Source organism: Ctenocephalides felis, unplaced genomic scaffold (assembly GCF_003426905.1).
Source record: "Ctenocephalides felis isolate EL2017-DRISC unplaced genomic scaffold, ASM342690v1 CF-g0.4_SCAFFOLD_01492, whole genome shotgun sequence".
Taxonomy (NCBI): domain Eukaryota; kingdom Metazoa; phylum Arthropoda; class Insecta; order Siphonaptera; family Pulicidae; genus Ctenocephalides; species Ctenocephalides felis.
Window position 1 is genome coordinate 47,038,734 of NW_020537646.1, and position 12,469 is coordinate 47,051,202.

General features: G+C 31.0%; 1 protein-coding gene across 1 annotated transcript; it reads right to left on the reverse strand.

Annotated features, from left to right (window-relative positions):
- Positions 1-9,608: 9,608 nt before the first annotated feature.
- LOC113371310 lies at positions 9,609-11,012 on the reverse strand. Its single transcript, XM_026611944.1, has 3 exons — positions 10,861-11,012; positions 10,357-10,727; positions 9,609-9,636 (listed from the first exon to the last, which is right to left on the reverse strand). Exons 1-3 carry the CDS (start codon positions 10,912-10,914, stop codon positions 9,609-9,611), a joined length of 453 nt encoding a protein of 150 aa, XP_026467729.1. The 5' UTR covers positions 10,915-11,012.
- Between the last annotated feature and the right edge of the window lie 1,457 nt (positions 11,013-12,469).

The window sequence follows — 12,469 nt, forward strand, 5'->3', positions numbered from 1 at the left end:
TCATGACCCTGCTATTGGGAGATAAAAGGTAATCTTTGAAAATCCATAATAAAAGTATTTTCTTCCGTTGGTAGTTTTTTAGCATTAATTAAAAATGTAATTATTTTGTAAAATACCTTTAAAACTATAATAAGGCTTTAAATCTTTTGCCACCTGTCCGTTTCAAGTTACCTCGCCTATAAGGTAAAAAGGTCTAGATACAAATTTTTGAAAGACGGCAAAAAATCTCATTTCTACAACGATGAAGGAGCTGCAGTTTTACTGAACTTAGTCAGATAATTGTTCGTTTGATATGTGTTATTTGTTGTGATATAATTGGTTTGATTTTTTATGATATAGTTTATATTTGCTCAGATTCAATTGGACCTTTGTGCCCCGCCTGCTTTACATATATACTTTTCATTAAATTTACTTTAATTCATCGAATGTTACTTGAAACTTTTCAAAAAGCAGGTCAAAGAGGAAATGCTGTTACGAATGTGTGGGGGAGGGCCCCATAACTACCCCTCTCCCTATATGCGTGTAAACGATGTCCCTGATGAGGAGTGTGTCCGAAGGCTCGAGGCAGTCTAGAAAGAGGTTTTCAATGTGAGCCTAGAGGACGTTATGGGGGGACAGCGTTTCGGAGGCTGTCCCCCAACAGAAAGTAGACTTAGTGAAAATACCTAAAGGTGATGATTAAGTGATTAATGCAAATCGGGCCCGATGTATGGATAGGTATTGGACACTGGTTGCGCCGTGGGTTACAGATAAGTGTAGATATAGTTGCATGTTAGAATAAGTAATGTTTTAGAATAAGCAATTATTATGTGTAAATATAGGTTAGTTAATTAAATAACGAACAAACGCCTTTTCATTATTAGTAACTATAGCATAGTGAGTTTCTTACAGGATCGCGATGTTAGGGTAAGGTTGCAGAGAGACCGCGAATGTACAAACCATAACAAAAAAATAGAGCATGAATTAAGGAGAATAGTAATAAATGAAAAGGGGTCCATGACAAATAAAAGGGAATCCATGACAATACTTATTTCATTTTCTATCTCTCCTCGCAGACATTTGAAAATTTTATATAAGTTCAGTAGTATTATTTACAATTATACACAAAATCCAGAATCCAAAAAGAATCTGAAAAACTTGCAACGTAATCAATAAGTCGAAAGACCAAAAAAGACTTTTCTATAGAAAGAGAAAATATAGACAAACTAATGGGGTTTATTGTTTTTATAATACCTCATTGTATATAGCATTAAAACAACACATCCTTATACACTTAAAGTATTTATTTCTTTGATTCTCTAGAAATTGTTTAGAATACACCTTACTTAGCAAAACAGCGCTTGCCGGGTCAGCTAGTAGTTAATAATTTTACTTATAAGAATATAGTGTGTTTCTAAGCACGATCGTCAAATTAAAAGTGTGCGGCAACGTGTTAATTGTCAACGACGCTTCAACAAAATTTGTGCCGTTGTCTGAATTAATGCTAGTAGGTTTTTCTGACGCATAATAAGTCGTCTGAGCATAGCTAAAACTTTCTAACATAAAATTTGATAGAACTTTTAACAGAACAGTTCGCGTACTAAAATATAAAAATAGTGATACGAATGCTTCGATTTTTATAAAGCCTTTCCACCACGATTTCTCAAAATAATCGGTCTTTAGAAGTCCTCCTCCCAATTCGAGAACGATAATAGCAACTTCACGCGGTTTTTCGGTAAGCCTTCCATCAACAGAAAGGTGGAAAAATTGACCACGAACTTGTTAAACAGCTTCGTGCAACCTTTTTATACAACAAGGATGAGCAACACGCGCCCCGCGGGCCGCATGCGGCCCGCCGGATTTTTTTCTGCGGCGTTTTTCAACTACAACTACAGATTATTTTACTAGATATTTTAACAAATACTGCTGTAAAGGCTAATTTTGTTGTAAGTCAAATACTGGTAAAAACTGTTGTTCGCAGAAATAGTATTTCCCGATAAAATAAATATTAATTTGAATATTAGTTTAATAATATTGCAAGAAAAATTGAGGACATGTCCGAGAACATAGCGTTTCACTTTCGATATTTAGAAAAAGGAAATAAGCTAGCAAGTCAGGTGTTTTCTTTGCCATTTAACATCGATGTAGGTACACTTTATGAAAACCATCACAGAAAGTGATCAGCATGCAAAATAATGCAGATTTAAAAAATGTATTTGTTCATTTAACATCGAATTTTTTTTATAAAACTCATGTCAGCTCTGAGAAATTTTTTCTTTGAGAAAAAACGCAAAGAAAATTATGATAATTTATTTTTTTTGGATTCACGTATGTGTGCGGGCAATTACACAGGTCCACAAAAGAACAGTCGATGGAAAATAATTAATTCATCTAGAAAAATGTATAGATTGAAGATTGTGCCAGTTTTTAAATATTTTGCGTCTCAATTTTGACTATAGATTTATCTTCAGCGGCAGAAGGTACATTAGAAAACATATGTCACACACCCAATCCAGACAACTTTTTTTTTTTGATCTGTGTTAATTTCGATCCATCTACCGATCCACCGATCAAAATTGAGTGAAACATATCAAAGCTGCATACACGTTGCCACTTTCCGCATTAGAAAAATTAAAATAAAGAACAATATTTAAAAAAAATGGTTGATACTGATCAGCTTATATAAAAAAGCAGTGCCAAATTTCTCATTAAAGTTTTCAAGTAAATTAGTTTTTCTGTTTAACTATTGTGTTTTCACTTTATATTATTATTTATTTACACTTATAATATACACACGTAATTATATAATATATATATACTATTTTCAACTTTGTATATTTATTCTATTCTTGTTGCAATTTTGTAATTTTGTTGCAATTACATTATTCCCGTGCTCAATCAAAAAATCTTTTTGACTTAATATTAGTTCAGACTTTTGAGTTTATGAAAAATCTTCAATTTTATTCAAAAAGAAAAAGCAATTTATTATTTTATGGGTTGTACAACCGTAACCATTTTTGTAAACGTTGTTCTTTATTTTAATTTTTTTAATGCGGAATAGAAAACTACATACAACTCCAATTTTCACTATCTTCTTATACAAGTCATTTTAGCTCGATAATTGATCAATTAACAATTATCGTTCTTTTTGTGAACGTTTTTATTTGAAATTCGATTAAGATTTTTCTGAACATATAGAAAAGCGTAAATTTATCCGCTCTATCTGCTGCAACATTTTAAAAACAATTCTTAGATATTGGCAACGAAATGGTTACCTCCGATAAAACTGATTTGCAGGTTTATCCTATTGTACAAATATTTCTCGATGTGCATAAGAAGTAGGTACATAGTTTTTGAATGCCTTGCAAAAGGAAAAATTTTAGCAAAAAAAAATTAGAAATTGAATATTAAAATCAGAAGATGAAACTGTTTTTAAAAAAAATTGGATTTTTTTTCAGAGTTAACATAAATCAAATATGGATGTTAGTATTTTAGCGTTTCGTTGGGCAAATTATCAATGTAATTTGTGTTAGCTGACCCTTTCATTTATTATACATTTATCAGCCATTTTTTATACTAATGATTTTTTTAAAATATTTTCTGTGGCAAACCGTTTGACGGATCAGCTAGTATATACATAAATTACGTGCGGCCCGCCATGAAGTTTTAAAATTTAAATTGGCCCGTGGGTTAAAAAGGTTGCTCGCCCTTGTTATACAACATTAATTTTGATTTAGGTTCTATAAGTAACATTTTTAATATATATTATATTTCGATTTTAAAAATTATGGTTCCTGCTAATATAACTATTCTTGAACGAGCCTCATAAATGTTGATAGTTAATTCACCCTGCGTACGTTTTTCCTTGCCTGTGCAATATTTAAATAAACGAGCGAAGTTTTTGATGACTCTAATTCATTTTGTAAACGATGAATATATACTAAATATAATATTTGTGGTTTGCTCTATTACTGTTATTGTTGCTTATTCAATTTCATATTTGATTTCCAAAAGGTTGACAACGTCAAGAGTAAGTTTGCCAGCAGTTTTTAACCACGACGTATCAAACAAATTTCTATTAATTAAATCTCCCGATAACAAAATTAAATTGGCAGTATTATTCCATGCCAATATTAGTTTGAAATTGCTACAAAGCATTTCGCGATTAATCGAAGTTTCAAAATTATTTTTAACTTCATTAATAAATTTGTATAATAAATAATTAATTCGCGCATTGTAACAATCGTGGTAATGTAATATTTAATTTTGACGCTAAAAATTGCACTGAGCAATCTAAGTTATTATTAATAATTTTAACGTAGAATGCTTGATTAAAAATATTTAGTAAATTTTGCTTATTAGTATGTAACTGCGACACTGTATCCGCTCCGGTAATTAAATAATCTAAATCAAAATCGCTTTTGATTATTTTAAATTTAGTTGGGTAACTTATATAACTTTCCGTGCAAAACTGCTCAAAACACCACATTGGAGCAGATCTAAAAACGGAGCAGATGCCGAGATGTTGCAGTGTTAGAATTAAATTTTTTATGGGATTATAAGTATTATCGCACCAAATTGTTCATTTCCCATCATCTTTCAAAATCAGTCGTTTGAAGTCGATTGATTCGGTTAAGTGACTTAAGTCATATAAGTCGAACGATATAGTCAGGCGTCGTACTAGTCCATCAGTCGGGTGGCTCGCACGATTTAATATTTTATTAACACGATCATATTTTATTAACTTCCCGTAGGGTAAGATATTGTAATCGTCCAAAAAACAAAATTGAAAATTTTTACATTTCTTCACGTTTTGAAGTTTTTTGAACATTTTGCATACCTCAAAAAAATTGATGCGCGTGTATGTATATATGGATACAATTTTTCGTCAACGTTTTCAGGCGCACGGATCAACCGATTTGAATTGTTCACAAAACATTTGATTCCTATTATAAGGGAGATGTGCTGATTAGTTTTTGGCAAAAGCAGGTCCAGCAGTTTCGAAGATACGGGGCAAAGAATGCAGAAAATAGAAATCGAGTTTTTGAGAGAACTGATCATCCGATTTGAATGATCCAAAAAAACAAAAGCAGGTCCACCCGTTTCGGAGATACCGAGCTAAAAATCATCCCATTTGAATGATTCAAAACACTTTCAGCTTGTTTTGACGAAACAATTGCTTTTGGAAAAAGGGTTTTTTTCAATATTTTTTTCCAAATAATTTTTTTTGTATATCGAAAATAATTCGTATTTTAAATTTAACTAGTGGGGCGCATGGCATCGTGCCTTAAGGCAAATTGCTGGAACTTCCCATACAAATATTATTATTTTTTTAAAAACGATTAACATTTTTGAAAAAAATTACTTCGAAAAAATTAGATTTTTGAGAAACTATATTTTCGACAAAAAATTACTTTTTTTTTGAGAAAAAATGTCTTCTTTATTTTGACATATTTTGGAAATTTTGAACTTTTTTTCAAAGCAATCGCATTGCTTCGCATAGAACACGAAACGTCGAAACGTCAAAGCGCGTAAGCGCCGCGTCGCCGTCTAACGGATAAACATTGGTACGAAACCCATAGGAATGTAAACAAAATTTATACTTATTGTTAAAATCTCTATAAAATATCTGATAATTTGATGTGCATATGCCTAATGTTCATTTTTGACCGCCAAATGGCATTTTTTTTACTTTTTTTGTTAGATCTCCGAAACAGCTAGACCTGCCTTCATGAAAATTTGATCAATTCTTCATCTTGTTAATACAAGTAAAATGTTATTTTGAATTATTAAAATCAGACGCTCCGTTCTCTTAAAAACCGAGTTACCATTTTTGGCACTTTTTGCCCCGTATCTTGGGAACAGCTAGACCTGCCTTTGCCAAAAACTAATCAGCACGTCTCCTTATCAATACGAATCGAATGTTTTTTGAATTATTTAAATCGGTTCATCGGTGTTCCCGAAATCGTCGACGAAAATTGTATCCGCACACACATACACACACTCACACATACATCCATTTTTTCTAAGGTATGCTAAAATATTCAGAAACTTTGAAAACGTAAAGATATATAAAAATTTTCATTTTCGATTTTTTTGCGATTACTATAACTTGCACGGGAAGTTAATTATAGCTAAAGTTCTAAAGCTTGCTTATATACTTCAAATAAATAATTTTTACTTTGCAATTCAGTTTATATACTTAATTCTTAAAAATATTAGACAATGTCCTTAATTTTAAATTCGATTATTAATTGAAGTTTTGTTTATTTACTTTTCTGTAAACACATATAAGTTATAGTATTTATAATAATCTATTTGAAAACATTTGAAATTCCAGCAATTTGCCTTAAGGCATAAAGAATGTCCTCGACATTTTCGACAGACGGAATAACAGATTTGTATGATTGAAAAAACATTCAGTTCGTACTCGATCGCGAAACGTTTTTGCAAAAGGCACGTTTCGAAGGTATGGAACGTTTCGGAGGAATAGAGCGCAAAGGGTGTAAAATCAGTCATGCAGTTTTTGAAAGAACGGATCATCCGATTAGATTGATTCATAAAACCTTTTGCTTGTGTAAACGGTGCGGGTCAAAAAAATTTCAAAATTTTGAAAAAAAGTTAAAATCAAAAAATTCAAATTAAAAAAAAAAAAAAATTAACAAACATCTTGTAATTTCAGACTCATAAATTGTAGAATACGGTCGTCGCCCAATTTAATAAGCACTTATAAATTTACAGTATGTATTTAAAATATATAATAAACTATTTAAAATTATTTAAAACAATTATTGATTATTTTCATTTCTCGAATGTTTAATTACTGTAAAGAAAGTTTCAGCAATTTGCCTTAAGACATGATGCCATGCACCCCACTAGTTAATTTTTAAAATCGATTCAAGATTTTTGTTGATAAAATTTTTTACTCTTTTCTGCCAATTACAAAGAAATCACTTGACTGATAGTCACACAAAACTAAATAATCAGTGGTCTTTCTCAGGTTACACTATTTGTCTTTTAAATTTTTATTACTACTGATTTATTGATATTATACCTATACCCCATTTTACACAGTACTCATTTTACATATTTTCAATCTTACAAGGTTTTTGAAAATATTTTTTTTAACCAAATTTTCTAACTTGTGTTGACAAGTAATTATAAACACTGAACTTTAATTTGCTTATTTCTTCAATAACATTTTCATTGTTTTACTGTCAAAATACAACAATAAAAAATGTATGTTATGTAGAATTTATGTTAAAAGTTTATGTGAATAATAATATAACCGTTCATGCAGAAGGATAAAACAGACTGACTGATTATATATTCTTTAACTAATCACATGCATTACAATATTATTAACAATCACTTGTTTGACACAAAACAAAAGAAACTATAATATCAATAGCATCAGAATACATAACTATGAGCTATATCATTCACACACATACACACTTGTATTTTACATCAATAACAACATATTCAGAGAACACTCATACATAGACATAGTAGACACAGAACGTTTAGTATCAAACTTCAACACCCCCACTATACTAAACAACTTGTGTACTCATACCTGACAGCTTTAGAAACTGATGAAATGATGTCTCACATCAATGTGTTTTGATCTTTTGTGAAAAACTGGATTGTATGAGAGTTTTTGTGCTGACTTGTTATCATTGTAAATACGTACATTCTCATCTACATCCATTAATTCCATTAACAAATTTTTTAAGTATATCGCTGGAAGCATCTGATGTTGCCATATACTCGACTCCTGTACTTGACAATGCTACAGTTTTCTGTTTAGAGCTTTCCCAAGATATAATACTATTGGAGAATTTGAAACAGAAGCCTGTGTATGATTTTCTATCAACATTGTCACTTGCCCAGTCTGCATCTGTATATCCTACTAAATTTTCTGAATCGTTCTTAAATTTAAAAACATACACTCTCATCTATATCCGTTAATTCCATTAACAAACTTTTTAAGTATATCGCTTCTTTGGAAGCACCTGTCGTTGCCATGCACTCGGCCTCTGAAAATTGTTACACGCATATGTGACATGATCGTCAAACATTTTCTTCTTTCTTTTTCTTTTAGACTTTCGTGTTTTTATGACATTTTGTTCATGATCATTGCCAGCATTTTGATTCTTTTCTTCCATTACAGGCTGCATTTCATTAAACCCGACTGAAACACTGTTCACTACTGGTTCTATTGGGTTCTTGCTAGGCACATCTTCAATATTTTCTAGAATTTTTACTGCTCTTGATCCTTTGTGTTTGAATGGCAATCTAGTTTGCTTTCCTTTACAACAAACTATACAATTATTTATGTCTGATGTTGCCTTCTCGGATATGGTGAGTCCTTTCACTAAGCCTTTACTCGATTTACACAAATCTGTTTTATTTATATGTCCTGACCGTCTATGTCATATATTTCCTGACTTAGGATCTGTAACTAACAAACAATTAATATTATTTGTTATGAGTTTATATACTCCACCTGTAAGTACCGCCACTGCAACCAAAGTGTTATTTTTGTTATAAATTTTGCATTTATTATCATTGAATACAACCCTGTTACCCTTTCCGGTAAGAGCGCTAGCAGATAATAAATTAGCTGACAATTGTGGTACATAATGAGCATCCTGTACTTCAACATCATAAACTTGACCATAAACCTCTGTCCTAAGAGAAACGCTGCCACAAGACACTACTTTCATTTGGATATTGATAGCTGTCCTTACTTCCTGCACATCAGGTTTCTTGTTGTATTCTCTTAAACTGTTATTGTCATTCACAAGATGAATATTGGCTTCCGAATCAATATATCAATCTGTTTTATTGTATGTACCAGTTGAAAAAACTATGTTAAATGCATTTTCATCAGGCTCATTATTCACAGTATTGAAACGACATTTATTTTTATAATGGCCAAGTCGTTTGCATTTAAAACATCTAATTTCCTTTTTAGTATCAAAATTATTCGAGTTTAAATCTTGGCACTGCTTGTACCTGCCATTTTGTTTTGCTACAAAGGCGCTCTCATCATTATTAACCGCAACATCGTTTCCTATATCCAGCAGCTTCGTTTTTATTGCGTCCGTTGTAATGGCTATACCGGAATGCTCAATCGCCATAATCATCGTCGAAAACTTTTCTGGCAATCCTGCCAAGAGCAAAGAGCCTACCTACTCATCATCAATATTAAATCCCGCTCCCCTCAATCTCTGCCCTGTTTCTATTATTTGATTGACATATGAGCTCATTGATTCACAATTAATTAATCTAGTAGAAATTAATGTCCTTAAGAGATTAATTCTTCGAGTGAAACCTGAATCACTATAGCTGGGCTGAGGTTTTTGTTTCTTTTACATGTACATATAAACTTGTATCTAATGTTAATATCAATTTTGCTTTATCCTTGATCACATCAATTTCCCGTGCTGCCCCGTGCTTTGGCTCTACAATGCATTCTGCTAAATCTTCTAAGATTAGAAAATTTTCTGCTGCAAACGCCCAATCGTCATATGTTTCACGCCCTTTTAACTTCGGTACATTTACTAAGTATCCCGACGACATAATGATTAAAAAAGCACTAAACTCTTATTCAATAAACTTTAAAAACATGGGATCTGGGCCCATAACCTGTAGAATTTATGTTAAAAGTTTATGTGAATAATAATATAACTGTTCATGCAGAAGGATAAAAACAGACTGACTGATTATATATTCTTTAACTAATCACATGCATTACAAATATTATTAACAATCACTTGTTTCACACAAAACAAAAGAGAAACATATATACATAGACATAGTAGACACAGAGCGTTTAGTATCAAACTTCAACATGTTACAGTTGCAAGTTCTTAGTAGTTTATGCTATGATGGAAATATGTATATAAGACTGGAACTCACTGTTTTATGATCAAAACTAAATTTTATATGTGTATAAGCTAGTATGTTTGAAATACCAAAATAAAGAGCATCATTGTTTTTAAACTTTGTTTTAATTAGTATTTTGACATAATTGATAGCATAAATTTATTTAAAGTGGGTAAGTAGAATGATTTTTTACAAAATCTGTAAATTATAAAAAAAATTATTGTTCAACAAAGATGAAAATAAAAACTAGAGAGTAAAAAAGGTTATATCTTTACAAACCAATTTTTATTTTTATTTATTAAAAAAATGCAATATTTAAAATAGTTTTATTTTTAATTACCCAGTTTTTTATGGAACATATCTTCTGTGAAAACGGAGATAGGTATACATGAAAGGTTTATAACAACTAACATACATCAATAAGTACTTTTAAGCAGCATGCAATATTATTCAATAATAATCATCTCAAATAAAAAGTACCTCAATAATGTTGTAAGTCCTTGAGCTGTTACTTTACTTGATGTTTCTCTCTGTAGTAAATTTATCGTCTCATCAATTAAAACCTTTATACATGTAACTGCTTGAGATCCTATGTCACCTATCAATGATACAATTTTAACTCTAACTGCTGATTCGTTTTCTTTTAGATATTGTTCTCTCAATTTGAGTAAAATATCAGGAATATCTGACTCGTCAATTTGTAAACTGTCTGAAACCCGTAAAAGTAATTGCAATGATTCATTGCTACTTTTGCTTTGTTTTAAAAGATTTATATAAACTGCTCCAGAACTGCTATTAGATACAGATTTTCTTATTACTTTAATTTTATGAGGAGACGATTTTGCTGATTCCTGGGAAAAAATTGCAGACTTAAGATTGAAGAACATATTATTTATTATACTTCGTAGTAAATTTTGTTAGTCATTATTTTTATACAATTTAAATAAAATAAATCAGATGGATTTAACACTTTTAAATAAATACCTGTACAGTTTGCGAATATAAAGCCGAAGCTCTTTTTTTTAGTAAAGCTGTCATTTTAGAGATTTAAAAATCGTTTATAAATGTCTAAAGCAGATGTTAAATTATATCGAATACAGAATAAGCTTACAGAGAGCAATCAACATATATAAACATAAAACTAATCTCTACTAATTTGACAGGAAAAACCGCGTGCGGTCAGAGTCATTGTATTGAAGTTGTAAAACATAGATAAACAAGTAGAAATAGATCGCTATGTCTGGCGATTTGACGTTACCTCCATTGAAATACAAAATTTTAAAAATAGATAGCAGCACATGTATAATATTAAAATTAACCCCTTGTATTGCTTCTACACACTTCTACATTTGTACGTATCGTATACAGCCCCAAAAACCTGAATAATTTTTAATATTGGTGTAGGCGTAACACGTCGCTTCGTGTAGTAATGGCGGCCATTTTTTTTGACATGTCGGCCATTTTGTTGGTATTTCGAGTTAACTCATAAAGATGCATAAAAAATTCATGTATACCAACATAAAAATGTAAAAAACACTGGTACATAATGACAGTTCATAATGACAGTTACAATTATATTTTAGCACACATTTTTATTTTGACAAGTTAGAAGTTACCATATTCATATGGAATCAATATATTTATGCATATGCACATCAATATATCAAGTAATGTGTATTATAATTAATTTTTCTGTAGGATCATAATATTACGTAAAGGAATTAATGCTGTCACAGTATATAGTAGTAATCACATTTAGTCTAAAACTGCTTAAATGTAGTATCAAAAGTTTTATTTATGCAGGGTGCCGTAATATACAACTGTTTTATATATATATATATATATATATATATATATAATTATATATATATATAGTATAATAATATAAATAATTGTTCAAATTTTGATAGGACAAGACAGTTTTCGAATAAAACAGTTGTATATTACGATACCCTTCTACCCTGATATATATATATATATATATATATATATATATATATATATATATATTATATATACAGTAAACCCTCGCTTTACGCGGCAAGTGCGTACCGTGCAGTATAGGAACCGTGCTATAGAAACTCGTAACATACAATTCAGGCTAATTCGTAGTGCGTTCTATGGACCTTGCATAGTGCAGTATGGGGAACCGTGCTATGAGAGACTCAGAGTTGGTACAATCGCACCATTTTTATCGCGTTTTATGGAGACAAGAAATACAACTTGAAGTAGGAGAAATACGGACGAAATGACATGAAGGACATTGACACCTTATTCAAAAATTGGCGCGACGCAGTAGTCAGCTCAAACGTGTTCTTAGACGGCTTTATACAATCAGGCATGTCTAAAAGATAAAGTCGATAACAAAATTTACATCCCTTTTGCACAACGAACAATACCCTTTTGCACAATGAACTTATGGCTGTTGACCAAATAACGTGTAATAAGAAGTCCGTGTAGTCGGAGGGATGTCGGATTTTTAGCTACGTGTAGTATGGGAACCGTGTACCCAGAGTGCGTTTAAAGCGAGGGCCTACTGTATATAGAATTTTATGATATGAGTGGAACGAATATAATTGTTTAATATGAACAA

Excerpts from the sequence above, each read along its gene's own strand:
- LOC113371310 (XM_026611944.1), bottom strand. The coding sequence starts at position 10,914 with ATGACAGCTTTACTAAAAAAAAGAGCTTCGGCTTTATATTCGCAAACT. Across the intron at positions 10,728-10,860 it reads TATATTCGCAAACTGTACAG|GAATCAGCAAAATCGTCTCC; the intron begins GTATTTATTTAA and ends ATTTTTTCCCAG. Across the intron at positions 9,637-10,356 it reads GGACTTACAACATTATTGAG|GTTATGGGCCCAGATCCCAT; the intron begins GTACTTTTTATT and ends TAAATTCTACAG.